The 21,824-nt window shown below is 47.8% G+C and overlaps 1 protein-coding gene across 1 annotated transcript; it reads left to right on the top strand.

Moving 5' to 3' along the window:
- Positions 1-520: 520 nt before the first annotated feature.
- Positions 521-21,683, top strand: METRNL (meteorin like, glial cell differentiation regulator). The gene is made up of 4 exons (XM_048965440.1): positions 521-844; positions 6,100-6,488; positions 19,988-20,047; positions 20,750-21,683. The coding sequence occupies exons 1-4, from the start codon at positions 732-734 to the stop codon at positions 21,064-21,066; spliced, it is 879 nt and encodes a 292-aa protein (XP_048821397.1). The 5' UTR covers positions 521-731; the 3' UTR covers positions 21,067-21,683.
- The last annotated feature ends 141 nt before the right edge of the window (positions 21,684-21,824 follow it).

Below are 21,824 nucleotides of genomic sequence, written 5' to 3'. Positions count from 1 at the left end.
TATGCTGCTGGTGTCCTGCAGGAGGGGATTTAAGTATCCCAAGTCAACTGTGGATTAAACAGGGGCATTAAACAAGACACGGTGGTATCCAGAGCGGTCATTAAGGAGAGTTCACAAATAAGATCGACTCCTAAGTGCTTCCTGTTAAGTGGCAACACAAGAAGGTTCCAGCAAAGCGATCAGCTCACATCCTCGAGGAAAGCTGGAGAGTTGCTGGGGGCCGAGGTGCGGGATGCACTCCTGGCACCCGGGGAATGTCACGGAGGGAGGGAGCGAAGCCCCTCTGCCAGCGGGTCCTGCGGGGTCAGCCGAGGCCGGAGCTCACGAGGAGGGGCGGCCGGGCGCGGGGCAGTGCCGGGCACCTGTGCTGCGCCGTAACGTACCCGAGGCGCAGCGGCAGCTCCCGATCCGGCGCCGCGTTTTGCTCGAGCTGCAAGTGCCGGCCCCGCCGAAGAAGGAGGGAGGGAGGCAGCGGGGGAAGGAGGAGCTCAGGCTCCTCGGGGAGGCCGGCCCGCTCCCGCCCCTCAGCTGGGAGCCCGCAGCCGAGCTGCCGCAAACTTCAGAGCCGAGCCGAAGCGGCGCAGCGCGGAGTCGGGCATGGGGTAACCGCTCCGTTCCGCTCCGCCCTGCGCTGCCCGCCATGTAGGCGAGCCCACGGGGGCTGCGCGCATCGCTCCGCACCGCTCCCGCGCAGCGTTCGGCCCTGGGCCGGGGGTCGCGGCGGGGGGACCATGCGGAGCGCCCCGACCGCCGGGCTCCTGCCGCTGCTCCTGGGGCTGCGGCTGCTGCTGGGCGGCGGCGCCGAGGCGCAGTACTCCAGCGACCTGTGCAACTGGAAGGGGAGGTGAGGCCAGGGGGAGAAAGCAGGGGCTGCCCCGCGTCCCCTCATCTCGGGGAGAAACCGGGGGCGATAACAAAAGGGCGAAAGAGGGATGCCCGGCCGGGTGCGGGGAGGGGGCGGCATGAGGCGGGAGCGGGAGCGGGGCGGCTCTGCTCCGCTCCGCTCTGCTCCGCTTTCCCGTCCCTGCGAGGCAGCACTGGAACGGCCGGGACAGGGCAGGGCTGGAGCGACCGGGGCAGGCTCCCTTCTGCCCAGCGGCGCCGTGGGCTGAGGACGATGAGGAGGAGGAGGAGGGCGGTGCCACGTTCCCGAGGAGAGATTTATCCCCTCGACCGTCTTCCCGGGGCTGTCCCGCTTTCCCCAGGGATGCGATCGGCGCTGAGATGCGCGGTTCCTCGGGATGCGCTGCACCTGCGGGCTGCTCCGCCGCTCAGCGCGCTGCTCACCGCCCCGCACCGCCGCCGCTCCCGGCCCCGCAGTAGCGCCGTCCCGGCGGGTCCTGGAAGCTGCCCGCTCCGTCCCGAGAGCGCTGGGCTGCCGCAGCCCGCTCCGATCTGTTCTAATTGCCCTGAATAAGGAACGACGTCGGTTCTCAAACGTTTATCTCCCGAATTATCTCTCCTTTAATTGCTCGTAATAAGTTCAGCGTGTGCGGTTGGGTCTGTTCATGGTTTTAAAAAGCTCCTCTGCTAAAAGGCGAGCACTGCTGGATCTGGCTTTGTGTCGGCTTGAAGAGAATTGCTTGGGGAGTCAGAAATGTTGGCTCGCTGCTCTGCTGAGATCTGAATTTCTGTAAAATAAAAGTTGGGCCAGCTCGTGTCAGGAAGGTATTTTGGAGTAGGGAGAATTCAAAGTGGGGAAACAGCTGGGCTGACTCGCAGCGTAACAACTTCCTATCTGTGGCTGTCTGGAGGCTGATGCCGCTATTTACTTCTTTTCTAAACTTTTTTGGACTCCTGACAACTGATGTGTCGTGAATCCCTGTGAAGCCACTTGAAGGCGAGTCCGTTCGATATGGGCCAAACCTATGAGTCCTCTGGCAAATAATGATTGCATTATTTTCCTTTTCCGGCCTCCCTGCTCTGAAAGCTGTACCTGTTTTCATCCCTAAGCATTCCAGCTGTGTGCATCTTCTGGGTGGGCAGCTGTCCCCACAGAGCCCATGGGGAGGGGATGGAGCAGGCCTGGCTGTCTCTGGCCTCACTGGTAGCATGCAGGTGTCACCAGAAATGCTGCTGGTCCTAAGGTGTTAACTGGCACCTGATTTGTCCTAAAGGACTAGCAGTTAGGAAGGATGAAGGTACTCTGATGTGCCAATAAGTACTCTCTAATTAAGTATTTCAGTGTGGATACTTAATAGCTACGTAGGTCAGAAAGGATTTTCTATTGTGGAATGTAGTGTTTTGAAGTCATTGGGTGGTTTGTGTTATATTTTGGCCATAACTTTGAAAAGCCTATGAACTTGGATGCCAAAATTGAGTCTTTCTTCTTGCTGAGAAGTTCTAGGTTGGCTTGTGTGGGCAGACTGAGAGCCTAGTGATCTTCTACAGTAAACCTGAAGGCTTTTTCTCACCTTTATATACATCTATATTAGAAATGATGAAAATATTTGGTATGATTTTTTTCCCCACCAGTTTGTGAAGCGACCAGCCCATATCCCTGAGTACTGTGAGGAGCTGTGCTAGGATTCCTATGCATATCCCTCATGCTTCCAGGGGAATGTGATGCAATGCACAGTGTGACACCTGCAATTTAAGTACACTCAGTAGGCCACAGCAGCATCCTAATAAAGAGCTTAGTACAGAGCTTCCAGGAGAGCACTGTCCAGAAAGCAAGCAGAAACTTTGCTGTGGTGTGTGCCTGGTTATTACTCTTGCTGTAGCTTCAGGTTTTCTTGCTGCAGTGACTTCACAATGTTTTGGGCAAAACCACCCCACTGACATGCTGAGAATATGCTGCTCTGACCTTATTGATGCAGTCTGGAAGAGTGAGAATTCAGCTGTGATGTGGCAGATTACACCCATTGGTCTTACCCTCTGCATCAGGGAAGTCTTGATGTTGTCATCCTTAATTATCTAATTATCCCCTAAATTAGGATCTGAAGTTCTCTGCGTTCACTGAAGGGTGCTGAGAGGATGTTGGTACTTTGAGTAACTCTTCAGAGCATCTGAAATAGAAGTAGATAGTGCCAGTCCTGTCATCGCTTTTTTCTTCTGAATGGCACCTGTTGCATATTGCAGCATAATTGCTTACTGCACCATAGATCTTTCAAGGCAGACACGGGGCAGGGCTGAAACCAGAAAGGGAGTGAGGAGACCAGTGCAGTGATTCAGGATGTTCTCATGGATTGGTATGAGGAAGCAGTGATTGTTGCAGATGGAAGTCCCAATAAACTGCAGAGATCTGAAGGAGATGATGGATGGCTCATCCGTCACTGTAACCGTGAGTCTGCTCCCATATCTGCCTGCTGTGAATTTAAAAGCAACAAAAACATGATGAACTCGGGGGGGGGGGGGGGGGGGAAATAGAAAAGATAGACCTGTTTTATTGTATGGTATGGACCTTTATTTCAGGGTATAAGTGGCCAGCGAGAGCTAAGCGTGGCATTAAACAGGCTTGATGTGGTGACATGTCATTTTGACTGCAAGCAAAGTGACAGGTCTGACTGGATGATGGTGGTTGCTGTTAAGTAACACTGGCGTGTATTTTGAAATCTGCTTAACTTCTGAGTCACCCTTTATTACAGGGCTTAATGTGTACAGGTACTTGTGCTTGATGTGTCTGTCCAATGGCATCACTCTTGCCTGTGGGATATAATTGGCTTTCAGAAGATAATTTCAGAGTCCGCCCTGTTTTGTTTTATTTTGTTTGAGCAGCATGATTGTTTGAATGTTGAGGCTTTTTTTTTCCTCTGGCAGAAATTCAGTGCCTCAGTGCTGGTAGGATCACTTGCAGCAGCAGTTTCAGTGCATGAGTTCAGAGTTTTGCCCCATGCACCTTCCCTCTGTTTAAACACTGAGGTTTAGGAGTGGAACTTGCCAGTATAAGGCCTACAGATCCTATGTAGCTTGTTTTGATGTCCCAAGAAGGAACAAATGATGCATGAGGGCTCTTCTGTTTTGTTTTTTTTTTTTTTGTTTTTTTTTGCAGTGGAATAAACTTCACACTATTTAGTTTTACTTATTCACTGCTTGCAAGAAAACAGACTTCTGTGTTTTCTGTTGAGTGGCATCACGCTCGTGCTGTGGTGAAAGCTGATTTTTGTGGACCAGATGTGGATTTACAGTCAACTTGAAATGTCCCACTGAAAGTTAAGTTTCCTGAATGTGTCAAGCACTACCGAAATTGGAGGGCAAGAGACCAGAGGTCAAAAACTGGTCCCTCGATTCTCCTGCTCTGTGTTCTTGATGTGGCTTTCAAGATCATTCAGAAGCACATGTTTGCAGGCATATTATTATTAAATATGACTTTTTGTCCTGAGCTTCCTCGTGTAACCTCTATCAAGTGGGTCACACTGACACTCACAATAATGAGTCACATCAACAGTAAATGCAAACCATATGTTGGTTTGCATGTGTGTTTTTCACCCCCCCCTTCCATCCTTCCCCCCCATTTTACAAACAGTTTCTTGTTACTTTCTAAATGCTTGAATTTTAACCCCGTTCAGCACGTGAATGTATCTTTGGGGTGAAGAGCTGTCAATTCGGAGGTTTCTGTTGAGAAACCAGAGATTGATGTCATTACTTGCACTATTTTAAAACACATTCTGTCTTTGCCACAGATTTCCTGTGTACCCTTAGACTAGTTGTTTCATCCTTTTTACGTATTTTCCTTTCTTGGTTAATCTGGTAAACAGGAGTTTCTCCAAAGTGCTGAGCAGCAGATCGGGGAGCTGCATTCAGGGCCTCATTGTGGGTGGTGCTTTATGGGCGCAGAATGAAAGATGCTTATATTTGGGAGCTGGGTTGGAGCGGACCCTAAGGCCCCCAGCCCCACTCCTGCCATGGGCTGCTTGTCCCCCAGCTCGGGCTGCCTGGGGCCCATCCATATCCTGTGGTACCTCCAGGCTTGGGCACCACAGCTCCATGTGCACAGCAGCGCCGGGGCCTCGCTGCCCTCTGAGTGAAGAATATCATCTCAAAATCTCATCTAAATTCACCTCTTTTTGTTGAAAGCTGTTCCTCTTTTCCTATCAGCACACTCCCTAATACAGAGCCCTCGCCAGCTTTCCTTTAGGCCTTCAAGTACCAGAGCCCCTCTTTAAGTACTGGTAAATATTAGTGCTTGAAGTCTGGGTAAAGAACGTGTGCAGGGTTGGCCCAGTAGCAGCGACGTGCAGCAAGAGCTGCTCAGAGCCATTCCTGCTTCAGGCCATGGGCAAGCAGGCTGTAGGATTTACTACAGGTTTCCCTTCAGCCTGGGCATCCCGCAGGCCTGGGATCCCTGTGGTGCTCCGGTCCCGTCTCTGTGATTACTGCCCTCAAAATGACTGCTGGGGTGTTTGTTTTCTTGCCCCGGTGCTGGGCAAGGAGTGGTGATGTCCCACTGTCCCAGCAGCACTAACTGGCCCCTTTGAGCACCCATAGCTCAGAGCTTTTGGAGTTAAGCAGTGAAAGGTTTAACCTCATGTTGAGGGAAGTAGGGGAGCTTACTTCTGTGCTTCCTAGCTATGAATGAGGAGTGGGGGGAGGTCTTTTTTCCCCACCTCCTATTTTGGAGACTGGGGTGGGAGTATCAGCAGCACCAGAGCATCCCTTTGCTCCAGCTCGCGGGGCGAGCTTGGCTTCCCTCCCAGTTTCAGATCCATTGGGAATACAGACTTGGAAGAGGAACAAAGTACTCATAGAAAGGTGGGGTCAGATCTGTGAGGCTGGAGACTGTGCTGGTGTGAGCCACCGGGAAGGGAGCTGCAGTGTACGTGTTTCACTGGTGTGCGCCCAGTCATTTGCCACAGCTCAGCTGATGGGCAGCAGTCGAGGCTGTAGTAATTTAGCTGTGTTTGATCATGTGCTTATATCCTACTTAATGTTGAAGTCGATTATTAGTGGTTTGACTTTTTCTTTTGGAAGACGATTTGAAAATTGTCCTTTAATATTAAGATGAATGCTTCTGGCAGCTGCCGAGCTGGCTGGGCTAACACTCAGCCCTACAGTAGATTTCCTGTGCTTGTTGATGTGGCTCTTTGAAGGTTTGAGGTTATGACATTTGCTTTACTAGCTCTGTCATTTGTCTAACTTTCTCTTTCTTTCCTCCCTCAGTGGCTTAACTCACGAGTCTCACAAGAAGGATGTTGAACAGGTCTACCTCCGCTGTTCCGAGGGCTCCATAGAGTGGATGTATCCCACGGGAGCTCTCATAGTCAACCTGCGACCCAACACTTCACCCGCCTCCTACAAACATTTGACTGTTTGCATAAAGCCCTTCAAGGACTCTGCAGGAGCAAATATTTATTTGGAAAAAACTGGAGAATTGAAACTCTTGGTCCGAGATGGAGAGCGCAGCCCCAGCAAGGTGTACTGCTTTGGCTATGAGCAGGGGGGGCTGTTTGTCGAGGCCACCCCCCAGCAGGACATTAGCAGGAAGATTACAGGCTTCCAGTACGAATTGATGAGCAGGGGGATTGCATCTGATTTGCACACAGTTTCTGGTGAGTTCTGGGATATCGGTCGTGTTTTCACGTATTGTATTGGATGCAGAACAGATGGTAGAGAGAGTGAGTGGGAAAGTGGTTGGCTCTGAATTTCATGTGCTTTTAAGGGCATGTTTTATAAATGGGCTATTGCGGAAGAATAGATATATATATATTTTTAATTCCTTGTTGTTGTTTTTTGGAAGCTGGTAGCACAGGCTGAACTCCAAATTATTTGTTAAGGGCTACATTGTGAACGGTTCTCCCCTTACAGGCCTGGGGTGAATCACAGGAACTGGCTTTACCCTGCAATGAACTCCAGTGTGAACTGGGCTTCCGAGCCTTGCTGCAGCAGTTGGCTAACCGCTTTTTTTAATCAGTTTTTAAAACCCCACTGCATGTTTTGAATAACAAACATTTAAACGAGGAGGAACTCCTTTTCTGTCTTTTTTTTTTTTTTTTTTTTTTCCTCTACAACTACTGCTCCTTGCTGACCCAATTATTTTTTTCGTCTCTGGTGTGCTCCTTCCTCAGCTCTTCTAGTTCACTCTCTGGAGCATTGCTGTGCAGCCTCCAGCAGGCTGATGCTGTGTGCACGGTGCCAATGCTGTCCTCTCTCTCACCCACTCTGCAAATCAGGTTCTGCAGGGAGGAGTTTTATACCAACAAAAGTTTGTAGGAAGGGGGAATGCACGAAAGAATTTATGAGCCTTAAAAGTCCGATACCCCAGAGACATTCAAGGCCAGGTTGGATGGGATCTGGTGGTTGGCAACCAGCACATGGCAGATGGACATGGATGTCCTCTCCAACCTGAGCCATTCTGTGATTGCACTTGAGAACAAAAGCTGTAGGTGTAACCTAATTGTGCTAATCAAGTAGGCAGTTTGAGAAGAAGAATAATTGGTGGAGGATGATGGGGAAGGGGAATTCTTTTCAGCTAGGTGGTGTCTGATTCTCTTCCATGCAGAATTGCCTCTAGGTTTTATCCCTGATTCCTGGAAGGGGAGAAGCCCAGTGCAACCTGAGCAGCAGCAGATGGAGGACAGTGTGTCCCAAAAGTCAGCCCAAGGAGCAGAGCGTAGGCTGCTGAGGGTGGGCAGCACAATGCCTTGTGCTGTGGCTGAGATGCCACTTGATACACAGCGGTGTGGTTGATGAGGCTGTTGCTGTATTTCCAGGCCGTGTGTCTCCCATCCTGTTCTGGGTAGATGACTGAACAGCTTGAGTCCCATTCTCTTCCACAAGAGGACCCTGGGTTAGTGCATTCGTGCATTCTTGTTGCTCTGCTGCCATGCAGATGTTGGCTGCTCAGATCTTTTCCACAGATCTTCTTCCGATGCTGAAAACAGTTCCTAACAGCCAGATAGCAGCGGGCTGAGGGCTAATGCAGTAACCCTGATAGCTGACAGATGGCGTGTTTGCCATGAAAACAAAAAAACGCAAATATTCACATATTTAAACTGCTTTCTTTGCTCCTGCTCTGTGTGCAACTCGCAGGGCAGTATTGAGGGCTGTGCGTTGCAAGGAGACTTCACCACTTCTGCACTTTACAAGAGCTGCAAAGAGGTCTGGCACCAACTGCAGAGCTGCTTTCCCTGTAAGATCATTTCTTCAAAGATGAATATGCTGTGCAGAATGCTAGCTATGTAGTAAAATTCCATCGCAGAAGACATTAAAGACATTGTTTGATCAGTTATTTGGAGAATGTTCCCAGAGTCAGTGCTCCTTTCTTTGTGAGGACGCAGATGCAGGCAGGCCAGCAAGAAGCAAGTCACACTTTACCAAGAAAAGTCAAGATATGATTTTTTTTTCCCAAAGAAAAGTTGAAATTGTTTTTGCATGTGCATAAAAATAGTACAAGAGAAAGAGTGCTCATCCCCTCCCTTAATTTGCACGTGGATATGATTTCTTCTGAGCTTTGTACAGTTGCGTGTGCTCGCCATCCCAGAACAAACCGCACTGTTCTCAGAATTCAGTGCTCTTCACTCCACGTAAAATCTTGGGTATTTTTCTTCAGAGACTTTCAGCAGTCAGACTGAGGGCTGAATCTGACTACAGCCTTCCTCTCTGATAGGCACATTAAACTGCTTTTTCTAGGACTGCTGTTTTCAGCTCTGACAGACACTGGTTGACTTCTCAGCACTGTTATAAAACAATGCGGGAGGCTTATCTGCTTCACACTCCAAGTGTCCTGTTTGGACAGAAGAAGTGTTTTAATAGTTCATCAGCAGAGCCTTCAAGGCAAACGAGGGACCTCTATTGTATTTTAAATGATTTCTTCTGCTTGTTTTTGGATTCTATTGCTAGGGAGGGGTGATGGGGGGTGAAAACACGATGGAAATGCCATACATGACTCTTTCCACTACTCAGTCAGATGAGCACTTTTATTCTCCTATAAATATCTATATGTCTGGGGAAACTGCCAAATAGCTTGCGAGGCTTCTATGGAGCAATGCATTCGGGACCCCTTGCAGCCTGTGGACCTTCTTTCTTCTGTAGCTGCTTCTGCTTTTAGTGTGAAAACTCCAAATAAATGCTCTTTGCCGATCAGTCTGTTTGGGGAGGAAGTCTGCTGCAGTCAGCAGTGGTCTCTTCATGGTTGGGTGCCTGAAGCTTTGGTGCTTGTGCTTTGGTCATAAAAGACCCAGGTGTGGGGCTTGGTGATCCAGCCCTTTCCTTGTGCAATAGCTATTCCAGCAATCACTCACAATTTCTCTCGACTTTCCCTCAACGGTGTGTTTGTTTCCTGGTGATAATTATTGTACTCTGCCCTTGAGTTTACTCTCTCTTCCTAACTTGGCATCCCGGCTCTGATTAAAGAGTGTAAGTCATCTGTTTAATACTTTAATGACCTGTTGTGTCCTCAGAGTCCTGACATTGCAGGGCGCATCAACAAATCAGCGATGCTTGGCAGGGTGCCTGTGGTTTAATTAGAAAACCTCAAGTTTTATTAGTTTGCAGCCATTCTTTCCCACTTAATCAGAGCCTTGCAAATAATTCAGCAGAAAACACACACAGGTTCTGAATAAGCCTTTCCCTTTTCTTGGGAAGGTTGAAAGACACAGCAAATTGCTACGATTTTCCAAATTTGGGGAGCTTGGCTCTGAGTTTGCCTTACCACATTCTCTAAAGGTTTCCCTAATTGGGGGAAATACGTATTGTACACTGATATGCTTTAATCCAGATTTCTGAAATCTGGCACAGGATGGTTTTTAGTCCGGTGGTGACCAGCGAAAAAATGCATTTCACGTCACTGGGAATTAGCAGTCCCATGGAAGGGTCAGCTTCACCATTCGGGCATCCTGATGGCCGTGTTCTCCCTGATACCCAAGGCCATGGGTGGTTGAAATGGTTTCCTTTTCAGATTAGGTTTTGGGTTGGACCCCCCAATGTAATTCGCACCCGTGCAGATGGGTGCAGATGGGCCATTGACTTCAGCCAGTGCTTTCAGTGGCTCTGGAGCCCAACGGAGGAACTGAGGCAGAGCGACATTTTGGCTCAAGGCCATCGAGAAGCTGCAGAACTCGTTTAGGTTGTTGAGTTCTGTCGATTCTCATCTCTTCTGCTGGGTTGAAATACTCCGCGGCTGTGATACTGGCAGGTAGATGGAGTTTTTGCCAGGAGTGTTGTTCAGCTCCCAGCAGTGTTCTGAGAACGGTGATCCACCCAAACTGCCTGGTCTGGGTCTGCGGGGATCAAATTCCTATGGAAAGGGCGAAGGTCTCTTGAGAGTCATTTGCTTTTCCTGTTCTTCAGCTGCTCCTCTACCGACCTGAAACAGGGCTCTGTACGTTTGGCCAAGCGCTGGAGGACCAAAGGACCTTTATTTCCTCCCTGAGTTCAGTATTTCAGGAATATGGCATCCAAGCTCTGGATCCATCTTTACACAAGCATAATTTGCCTTTCCCATTATGCGCTCGTGGGGTTATCTATAATTTGATTGTTAGGGCTCAGGAGGTAAATTGAAAGCACTTTCATTACCCACCCACTTTTGTGTAGTAAAGAAGTCAAACTTTAACAAAAATGGCCCTTTATCTTGATGGCATCTCCCCACTTAGAGCAGGTTCTAGTAACTGTTTGATATGTTTTCCTTATTAATGCTGGGTACCTGGCTGAGAATATTAATAGATAGGAGGTCCTGTGCTGAAATGGGTATCTGAAAAACAAAAGCAGAACTGGATAAATCCAGTTAACTAATGAAGGACAGTATTCAGCTATTTCCTGTAAGCTATTAATTCACTGGCCTGAGAAAACAGACTGGAAATTAAGAACGCTTATTGGTATCTGGGCTATGATTAAGAGCTTAAGAGCAAAGCTTTTTGGGTTTCTTCCTGGGTGAAATGATTTTGAAGCACAGTTCTGATCCACGGGCAGCACATGTGCTCCACTCAAACCCTCTTACGCTGAGCAGGGCTGATGCTTTCAGGAGTCAGTGGGCCTCAATAAGGCGAAACTGTTGAACTGAGAAGTCTTCAACCACCAATAAAATCAAACGGGAGGGATGCCCTAATTTAATCTCTCCTTCCCCAAGCAAATGGGTTTGACAGCAGTCTCCTGTGGCCCCGCTTGCCCTTTGATGTTGCCAGGGCAGGAGCTGGTTCTGCAGTGGGCAGACGAGGTGACAATGGAGCAGCAATGATAAATACACAGCTGCAGGGGACAGGCTGTAAGAAAATAGCTTATTTTTGCTAGACTGGCCACGAATGCCGTTAGCTTATTTCCCAACTCAGTGGGCAGTCAAAACCAATAAGCAGTCAGGTGAATTGTGCGGGCAGCTGGGGCTCTGCTTTGCGCTGACCTTTATGTATTGCAGGAGATGGTCCCCACCACCAGGTCTGCAATCCAGCCGAGTTGCTTGGCAGTCTTTAATAATGCTCTGTGCTTGCTCGGCGAAAGTGTTTAGCTTGCTAATTCCTGAGGCTGTAGTTATAGAGGGGATGGGGGAGCTGCATTCCTCCTCCTGTCCCTCCACCTTCCTGGAGGAGTAAGAAACTTAGGTCAGAATTTGCCTGCGCTGGGGGCTCGATTTGCAGGGTGGAAAATCTCTTTAGCTGTAATCTGTTGTAGAAGCCAGAAAGCATTCACTGCATTACCCACTGTAATGTTACGTGGGTACCTGGAAGCCGCCCTGGGCCCAAAGCTGTGACTTGTTAAATATGCATGGGGAGCCTGGCTGGGTTTTCCAGTGCTTTAACCCATCCCCAGGATCGTCTATGTGTGCAGAATGGAGCTCTGCCCCAGTGGGGCTGTCAGGAGATTTACACCAATGTAGTCAAGGTCTAAGTGGAAGTGAGAAATGGAAGGCAAAGAAAAGGAAAAATTCTGTGTAGGATAGGTCAGTGATCTGAGGATGACAAGAAAAGAGGGGAAAAAAAAAGAAAAAGAATGCATATATCTTAAAGCTTTTCCTGTTATAAATATAGAACCTGAAGTAAGTTTTTGTGGGGCTCACAGAGCAGTGGTATCACATCCATCACCTCCCTGCGTGGGGCTGAGCCCGCTATGAGAATGTGCTGACCCAGTAAACCTGGGTTTAAAACGACGCTCACTGTGTTCCTTCAGAGCTCTCCTGTGTACCAGAAAGAATCCGCTTTCTAGAAACAGGCAGAAGGCCGGTGTGGATGTGAATGCAAAAGTGCTTTTTTTTTAAAGAATCACTTAATCTTTGATCTGCCATTACCCCGTCTCAGGGTTTAACTTTAACCAGCCACTCGTTACTTAATTCTATCCTGCTCCCCATAGGAGGCATTAATGGCCAGGAGAGGCGGGGATGGGGAGAGGGCTGCATTGTGCTGCTGGCACAGCTCAGCCCATGGGTGCTGACTGCAGTGCTCTGGCAGGGAAATGGGAGACAACGCCGTGTAACTTCTCATCTCCTGCCCTTGCACGCTGTCTGAACGGAGTGTTTTGTTAGCTGTCTGTCACAGACCAAACCAAACAAGACATCAGAACTTCCCTTCTAACTTTGTTTTCCTCAATCTGATGAGCGCGTGCTTTTACAAGGCTCTGGAACGGCATTTTCTTTAGAAGAAAAAAATATTTTCGCAGTGAATTTCAGGAGGGGATGATGAGCCAAGCCATAAATCTTTGTTGTTTTTCAGTCAGGAGAAATATTTGCTCTGTCTTGTGCTGCTGGGGGGTGCCAGGGCCGCATGGAAGTGCAGTGCTGCAGCTGTGGGGCAGGAGCAGAACCCAGAACCCAGGTCCTGCAACCCTCGGGGGATCTCTGACCCACAGCATCTCAGCCCCATCCTTGTGCCTGCCCAGAGCTTCCCATTCCTGGTCCTTGGTGGAGCAGCAGGGGTTCGAGGAAGGAGAAAGGAATCCTCTCGGGGACAAACAAATTGATTTTATTTTTTAATGGCTTTATGTTGGTGTCTTGTGGGCATACAGCAGAAGTTCCCAGCAGTCACTTGCTGTCTGCTTTTCTATTTAATTGCAGGGAGAGAGAGAGAAAGCAAAGAAATGGCAGGTGGTTACTGAGGCTGCTCACACAGGAGCACGTGAGAGTGTAATTGCTTCTTGTTTGCTGGGCTCTATTTGCTGGTGCAATTTGAACAGGGGGAATTAAACCAAAGATGTGGTTTACTCAGTACAGCTATTTGGATGTGATACACTGCGGGCTTGACTGTAACTGAGGGGTTTTGTAGGACTGGTGATGCAAGGGGTAAGTGCAGGAGCTCAGCTAGGTGCTGACCTCGCTACTGCTGCACTAATGTTGTCCCAGTGAGGCTCTGCCATGAGTTTTTCTCCATCAGCACCAAGCCTGCAGCCCAGCTCCACACTGGGAACAAGTGGGGAGAGACCAGAAGGCAGCAATGGAGGCTGAGCAATGGTTGCATGTGGCAGGAGGGGCAACAGAGATGGGAGAAGGTGTTGGGGACACGCAGTAGGCAGCCCAGAGGAGATGGGGCAGCAAGAAGCATTGTGAAGTTATGACACTTCTTGGGATTTCTCCTGGGTTGGAGCCACTTGTGCTGGGAGGTGGAGTTTAATAGCGTCTGGTGATGCTTGAATAAAATCTGCTGTGCAGTTTCTTTTGTTTCTTTCCTTTTTTTTTTTTTTCCCCTTTCAACAAATGGCTGTTTGTGTTTCTAGCTGACCTTTCAGCTCATTTGTCAGAATGGGTGCTGCATCTTGGAATAGCAGAAAAGCATTGACTCTGCAGTGCAACCCCAGAGAACCCTTACATGCTCCAGAGATGCTGAGCCAAGTTTCATTTTGAAAGCTGTTGCAAATGCAGCTTGCCTGGTACCAAATCTCTCCCTCAAACTGTTTACATAAATAGTCTTCGTTGGTACTTAGGACTTTAATACCTTCTTGGAAGACATTTCTGTGAAAAGATAAATTTCTGGTTTATGGGCTCTTGTCTTGACATTTCTCAGAATGTGAAGGTCATCACATCTCTACTGGTGAGGTTTACAGTGTGCTTTTTTTATTCTGTGCAGGAAGGATGTGGTATTAACTCAATTCTCTTGGCACGGTCCGTGCCACAGCATGTGAAAGTCTGCATTTCATTAAACTTATTTGCAGGTTTAAATAGTTCTTGGCCAGTGGTTTCTATTTTCCAAGTTACTTCTGGAAACCTGTACGTATGTGCACATTGAACCTAATGTTGGAAATGAGGTAAAGCAAGGGGCTGGAGGAGGAGATTTTCTTCTGAAGATATAAAGTAACCAAGATCCCTGCTTCAGACACAGAAATTAGAGGTGGCTCTCCACTGCAGCATCATTGCTTTGGATCAGCTGTTGAATCACCATCTTGTTCTGTGCCAAATATTGGCTGAATTGTGGTGGTAGAGGGAGGGAGACACTTGAGGTTTTTTCGCTTAGCACAGAGCTCAGATTAACTTAAAACAGATATGGTTAATAATGGAGATGGTTCTTTCTGCCTTCAGGAAAGCACTGAACTGGTTCTGTGCATTATTCATAGCATCAACCTTTTGGTTTAAGGAGCACAATCCTTCCTCACCCCATATGATGGCCATAGAGCCGAGGGGCTGGGATCAGCACAAGCCCAAATGTTGGGTTTGCTCCCCAGCTTGGCATTTTCCTACTGACACGCTAGGAAAAGTGCAGTGCTTGCAGAAAAGCATGTAATCCTATCCCATGCGAAGAACAGGAAAGCCTTGTAAAACAAAAGAGTGATGAGAGAGCTCCTCTGTGTGTTGTGACTGGGTGTCCGTGACTTCCAGCCCAGCTGCTCGGTGTCATCCGGCCGCGTTTTCCCCTTGTGTGTGGCTGCAGGTATTGTGTTAAGCACAGGTGTGCTGGATGTAGCTCTGCTGGTTTGAGCTCCATTTTATATTTAAGAAGAGGCATTGACATGCAGATGTGTTGATGTAGCTTGGAGTGGTGTTTCACTGTGGGGGTTGTTTGGAGGATGAAAGTTATTCTGGCTTTCTCTGGAAGAGCTTTGTGAGGGGGTAGGAAAGCTGGAGGTACACTTAGGAAGATGATTAGTCAGGGCTGGGTGAACCAGCGGTTGCCAAATAAATTTTGTGACAGGAAAGCTGTCCTTTCAAAAAGCCTAGGCAAACTTGAAAAGTAAGAATTAAAAGAATTTATTCAGCTTTTTAATTAGTGGAAGTAGGATCCGGGCAAGATCTTTTCTTTCTTTTTTTTTTGTGCTCATATGATGTTTTGCCCTTAAGCCCTTGCGCCCAGGCTGCATGCAGGAGTTGGTTGAGCCATAGTCATTTCTGCTGAGGGCTCAGAAATAGGACTGAGAAATGCAGCATCACTGGAGAAACCACATTTCTATTTTTACCATCTGCTCCCGGAAGCCAGCGCTCTGCGTTTCCAGGAAGGACACTCATCCTATGATGCCCTTTCCAGTATGGCTGCAATTACAGAGCTGCCAGCAAGAGTTTGAAGGGTGTGGGTGGGTACTTTTTGTTCAGCCTGAACCAGTGCTGATGTCGGGCTGGCAGCTTTCATCTCGGAGGCTGAGGTGCTGCAATGCTGGCTGGCTTGGTTTAAAGCAGCCTGGACTGCAACAAAACCCCCAAACCGCTTTGAATGCCTTCTGCTAAGCTTACCAACAAGAGGAAGGGATGCCTGTTTTAATCAACTGATTCAAACCTAGGGCTAACAAAGTGCTTCAGCCCTACTTGGGCCTCCTCAGGAGCTTCTGGGATGTCTGATTGCTCTTCAAAGAGTCATTCAGAAATACGAATGCATGGCACGAGAAACTGAAGTGCTGATGAAGCAGCTGTGTGCCTCCCTCCTCCACACCTCCACCACACCGCACGCGTGTACGAGCTGAATGAAACCGAAGGGTATTCCTCAGTAAGGTGGTTTTCTGCAATTACTTTGCAGTCAATATTTTCACTTCTGCTTGAAGGTTGTCTCTCTTCCTGTGTCTGCTGTCAGAGCGATGATGATGTTCAGCAGAGCCCAGCTGGAGCCGTGGGGTGGATGGGGAAGGGTTGATGGAGGTGAGGAAATAGAGCTCTGGGATGGGGTGTGAGGACCTGCAGAGAGGTTCATCCATTCTTCTTGATGGCATGTTAAGGAAATGTAGGACAGGCTGAGAACTCCTCTTCCTCATTGGAAGCCGGTTTTGGGTAAGCTGAGGTTGGTCAGGCCCTTGTGTGGCTGCTGAAACAAATGTTTCAAGGGAAGATCAGACCTATCTGTGTGATTTCTATGATGTCTGCATCATGGGTCACAACGGATGGGTCCTGCAGGGAACTGTTGTCCTAAACCACAGTGATGTCCCTTTGAATAACCCTCACCTCCCTCTTCCAAAGGATAGAAGAGATTTATTGGTGCCCCAAACCAAAAGGGATGTGTGCCCTTGGAAAGGCCACCACTTACCCACAGCCCTTGAAGCGGTGAGGAGACCCAAGCTAAACTGCAGCACTAAAGGTGCCCCGAAATCCATCCCCAGGGTAGGAAGCGGCTGTCTTCAGCCATCTCAGCTCTTTGGCACTGGCCTCGCTGGGGACCACCTGGAGTTCTATGCCCTCCTTTGGGCCACGTCTGCCCCATTCGGAGCGTTTCAGCCTCCCTGTAGAGCAGATCAGCAGCGTGCTCAACAAAGCTGTTGGCCAACAAGTGCAGTCTATTGTTAGCATCGCTGCGTCCTCCTCGGTAACATCAGGTTCAGAGGGCAAATCGCTCAAAGCAGCTGGGACATGACTGCTGGCTCGTGAGGAATGATGTAATTACATCTCCCTCTGCGGGGAGGTGAATAGAGAGGCCTTTGGAGGCACCGGGCCGCGGGGTGGAGGGAGAGGGCTGCCTCAGGTTACTTCAGGTCAGGATACTGTCAAAATCCATCAAAGGCATTCCCAGGAGAGTCGGCAGCCGACGTGCACAATGCAGGCTTTATGCCACAAGCGGTGCGGTTGAGTTATAGGCATCTGGGCTTTAGAGGGCTTCAATAAAACGTTGCTTTTCTCTCTTTTTTTTTTTTTTCTTTTTTTTTTCCTACTTCCCCTGCTGCTGTGTGAATCGAGGCTCTTTGGCTTATTGAGTCTCAAGGAATTAGTGCAGCTGACGGTGGTGGTGTTGCTGTAATTTCGGAGCTGTGCTTTGGGACATGAGAACCTGGGCAGACCTCGAGCTGTCCCCAGGGAGTCGGGCACTGGGGAAACACAGCCTCTTGTTTGGCAACTGGGCCCTTTGCTCGGAAAATGAACATCTTCACCTGCTGTGCATGTGTGAAATGTTGGTTTTCCCTTTTCTTTTTTTTTTTTCCCCTTCAGTTTTGATACAAGTAAGGGTGCTTCCTCTTTCAGCCTGGAAGTGTACGCATGGTTCTGACCTACTGATAGAGGAAAACACCTGCTGCCCAGGGCAGATTGGTGCTGAAGGGCACTCCAAATGACAAAGCTGTGGCATAAACACGTGGATTCTTTCATGGCTGTAATCCAAAAGAAAGCATAAGCACTGTCTCCTTCTTAAGATTTTATTTATGGGACTGCACAGGAATGAAGCTTTAGTTGTAGCTAGTGCATGTTATTTGCTTTTTAATGGTCCATTTACCTCGGCAATAATCCTTCACAACTCACTTTCCATCTGTGCTTGGATAGCCAGTTTTTGCCACTTGCAGGATGTATTTGATACTCTGTGAATGCAGATGTGGGAGCTGTTCCACAGAAGAGGATTTCTGTTCTTCATCTGTCTGGTATTGCAGCGATGGGTGGTGGTAAATGGTTGTTAAATGAGCTTGCATGCCACCAAGCTGCTGTGAGTCAGCATGGATCTGAAGCAGGCTGTAAGTAATGATCTAGTGTGAGCAATACTGAGCGCTTTTAATTTCCTTCTGCATTTAAAAAGGATGCAGGATTTTGCCTTGAGTCTGCAATTAAAATGATTTTGTTCCACGTATATGCGTACACTTGCTCATTTGACATATTACAGTGTCAGACTATTTAAATTGATGGAACCACTTATTTTCTTTTTCATCTTTAATGCAGTTGCTTGCATTGCACTCATTTGGAGAACAAAAATGGCTTAGTCATTCGGTTTTTTTCGATTTTCTGGCTTGGACAAACTACAGAGATGTCTGGTCTAAAGAAGACTGTTTTCACTCAGAGAAGCCCAGGATGCCTTTTCGTTATTAGATCTTTGCAGAGCAAAATATCTGAAATCTGGCATTAAAAATCCAGCTGTGTTTTTTGTGGATGTCCATCAGTTACGTTTTTAGAACTTCTGTTCGTGTCAAAATGCTGTAGGATTCCCAGAGCTTTTCAGGTCACCTCCGTTTGGGGGATGTAAGCCAGGACCTGATGTGGGCAGAGGGAGGCTGGGGAATGGGGTGGGATGGGTTTGTTGGGTGCCACTGTGGGACGTGATGTGATTTAGGGTTTTCTGTCAGATGCAACTTGGATGTTTGGTTTAGCCACTAATCAAAGTCTCTTGAGTCTAAAAGTTAGCATAGTTTTAGACTGACATTATTGTAGTGTTCCAGTTGTGTCCAGGCTTTGGCTGCCTTTGTATTTCTCATGATATTAAACAGTTTCCAAAGTTTTTTGAAAAAGAGATGCAGTGGTATGTGGGAGCGTGGGGGAAAGAAGGCCAGCGAGGGCTGGATTGTTTCTAAAAGGCCCGAAGGCATCCAGGTTCTAATCAATAGAAATACTCAGATGATCCAGATGCTTTAACAAAACTATTTTGCCTATTCCTAGCCTCTTCTTTTAGAGCTTCTTAACCTTTCTGAATAATTCCTTCAAATATCTCCGCACAGAAATGTGCGCTTTCTATTCTCTTTAATCCTATTAAACAGCATGTTACACTGTGTATTAATCATCTGACTGGAGTAAATCTGGTGGATTGGATTCAATAATCCTTCTTTCTGGATCACCGCCTTTCCGGGACCTTGGAAAGAATCCGAGCTTTGCCCTGTCTTACGCCACAGATCGCCTTGTGCTGCGTGCTGGGGAAGGCTGATGGCTGAGCGCTGCTTAGGAGAGTTTCGAGGTACTTTGTGCAATGGATGAACTCCTCCAGCAGGCCGACAGCACTGAGAGGAAGGGTGTGACAGCTGGAGGATCCGGCAGCCAAGTGCTTTCAGATGTCGAGGTTCAAGCTCACATTTTTTGGGGAGGTGTGTAGGAGAGGTGAAGCTTCAGCTTTGGGTTTGGTTTGATGTAGTTTCAGTGCTTTGCCCCGTCTGCAGCTGCTCTCCTGCAGCTTCCCACCTGTGTGGATCAGGGCAGAGCAGCTCAATGGGTGTTCATTTTTCTGGCCTTCAGAACGACTTCGAGTGGGCTCGGATCCCTGAGCCTCCAGTGGAAAGACTTAATTAGCATCCCTAGGCAGGGCAGACCCTGATAGTAAGCAAATTCCTGAACTCAGTGGGGCATTATGGAAACATCTGTACTGCAACTACAGCACCTTCTCCTCAGAAATAGCTGGCTGAGTACAAAGAGGAGCCACATTCTTGCATTGATTAGATTAGTGCAGATATCCAAATGTTTCCAGCAGTACAGGAAATGGTCTTTGTACTGCTTGAGCTCTACCAGATACAGGCTCAAGTTTCCGCTTTGCCTTGACGCCCTCAAACACATGCGCTGGTTTTTCTCTCCCTTCTTTGCCTCCCCCACTCTGTAACCTCCTGGAACTTTGATGTGGTGATAGACTAAATGGCTTGTGAAATAGCCCAACAACACTTGATAGAAATTGTAAGAAAGAAGCTTTGCCATCAGCCTTTAAAAGGCACATGATCTTCAAAGCGCTTTCAAGAGCTTTGAATTCGCAGCAGATCTCTCTGCAAATGCACCCGGTATCAAAACACATTTTGCATAAGAGCAGCGAGTGTGTGGGGTGTTTGCTGGATAACACATCCCAGCAGGAGTGTTAAAGAGATCCATATTCCTACTTAATTACAAAAATCTCTTGGGGGTGGGGTTGGCCTGCATTTCTCTCAGCGTTGTTGATGCCTGTCAGATCTTTGGATCTGACAAAGATCCCTTGCTCCCCCCAAGCAGATTTTGGTTCATTTCAAACCAGCTATTTATTTCCAATCCTGTGGTCCTGTGCTAACTCTGCCCCTTTCTCTCCAGCTCCATGCCGACCATGCAGTGACACAGAGGTCCTCTTGGCCGTCTGCACTAGTGATTTTGGTGAGTTATTGTTTCCCTCCACCTTTGTTGTCCCTCTTGATCATGGCATCCGTCACCAAACCTCCATGAAAAGTGACAAACACCCACTCAAATTTGGCAAACCCCACTTGTGATAAGTGCTGTAAATCCAAAGGGGTGGGGTGCACGTGAGGATGACCTCAAAATGCTCACCTACTTCCCCAGGGTGGGCAGAGCATGGTGGAAGCAGAAGTTTGAAGACCTTCTGGGTACCTCTACTTGCTGCTCTAAAATGGGCTGCTGACAAAAGACCAAAAGTTTCAATAATTCTCTGCTTCCCTTTTAAAAGAGGAAATCAGTACTAGCTGGTATCAGTACTAGCTGGTATCTGTGATGGCTGCAGAACAGAAAGTACATTGTCAGAGCTCTAAGCATGTAACTTGCTGTTATAAATCTTTGTTGCATTCTGTACTGTTTTTCTGATACAGTTATTTTTGTGTTTGAATTTAATATGTGGGTGCCTTTCCCAGATAGGTTGCAAACATGACTTATAACAAACACAAATGTGTGCTGGAGGTTACTAACACAAACTCAACTCTAGAAATAGCAAGGAACCAAACCCAGGGCTGCTGTAGTGAGATCACTCACCTTTGAGCTGCCTGGTTACTGGGGGATGAGTTTGGACCCCATTATTCCAATGGGGGTTTGGAGAAACCTTTCCTCACATCCTTTTTGTGTTCCCAGTGATCAGAGGCTCCATTCAAGATGTAACGAACGAGGCAGAAGAGCAAGAATCCGTGATTCACGTCGGCATCAACAAACTGTACAGGCAGAAGAGCAAAGTCTTTCAACTCACGGGGGAGAGTGGGAACTGGCGAGGACAAATAAAGACCCTGCTGGAGTGTGGGGTGAGACCAGGAGATGGAGACTTTCTCTTCACAGGACGCATGCACTTTGGGGAAGCCAGGTTAGGCTGTGCCCCTCGATTTAAAGACTTCCAAAGGATGTACAAAGAAGCAAAAGACAAAGGGCTAAATCCATGTGAAATTGGCCCAGATTGAAACCCCCTGTTTGGCTGAAGGTCGCTTTTAGCTTTGGGCAGGGAATATTTCCTGGCCTCGGTGAATACTCTGAACAGTAACTGAGAGCATGGCCAGATCTGGAGTGCAGGCTGAGACCTTGCAGGACACATCTGCAGCCTGCGATGCTGTTAGACTCATGGAAGCAACAGAGGTACGAGCTCAGAAGGCTGCCAAGCAAGCAAGGCTGGATTTTTAACCAATCTTGTCCTTATGAATTAAGTTATTATATTTTTTTAGTGACTTCCGTAGGAAAACAAACCAAGAAAACTTCCATGTCTTAATAAAAACCCAAATGAAAACCAACATGCCTTTGTACCTTTTTAATACTAATTTTTGACAATGTCTTAAGCTGATGTAGCATTTGGTATGGTGTATTCTGTATAAATGGCCGAGAATGTGATAGAGCACAGTAAACCATCTTAACGTGGCTGCTTTGTAAAAAGCTTGGTGTACAATTCAAAGTTGTTTCTTATGACAGAAATTTATGGAGCCAAACTCGTGTGTGTGTTCTTTTTTTATTTGAAAGAATGTACAATCGCCGCCTGCAATTTTTCGGCCAGGCTGGCAAATTCTTTCCATTCCAGAGAAATAAAGGTCCCTGGATTTGACACGTGCTGTTTAAAATCTTTATTTTTCCTTCTCCGTAAAGCTGATCTCGGCGACTCCAGATGTGCTCGTAGATCAGTTTCTGGGCTGCTCGCTTATTTTGTGGCTTCTCTGAGCAGAAGCAGAGTTCC

This window comes from Lagopus muta, chromosome 18 (assembly GCF_023343835.1).
Source record: "Lagopus muta isolate bLagMut1 chromosome 18, bLagMut1 primary, whole genome shotgun sequence".
Taxonomy (NCBI): domain Eukaryota; kingdom Metazoa; phylum Chordata; class Aves; order Galliformes; family Phasianidae; genus Lagopus; species Lagopus muta.
The sequence above is the reverse complement of the archived record's forward strand: the minus strand, read 5'-3'. Positions and strand labels throughout refer to the sequence as shown.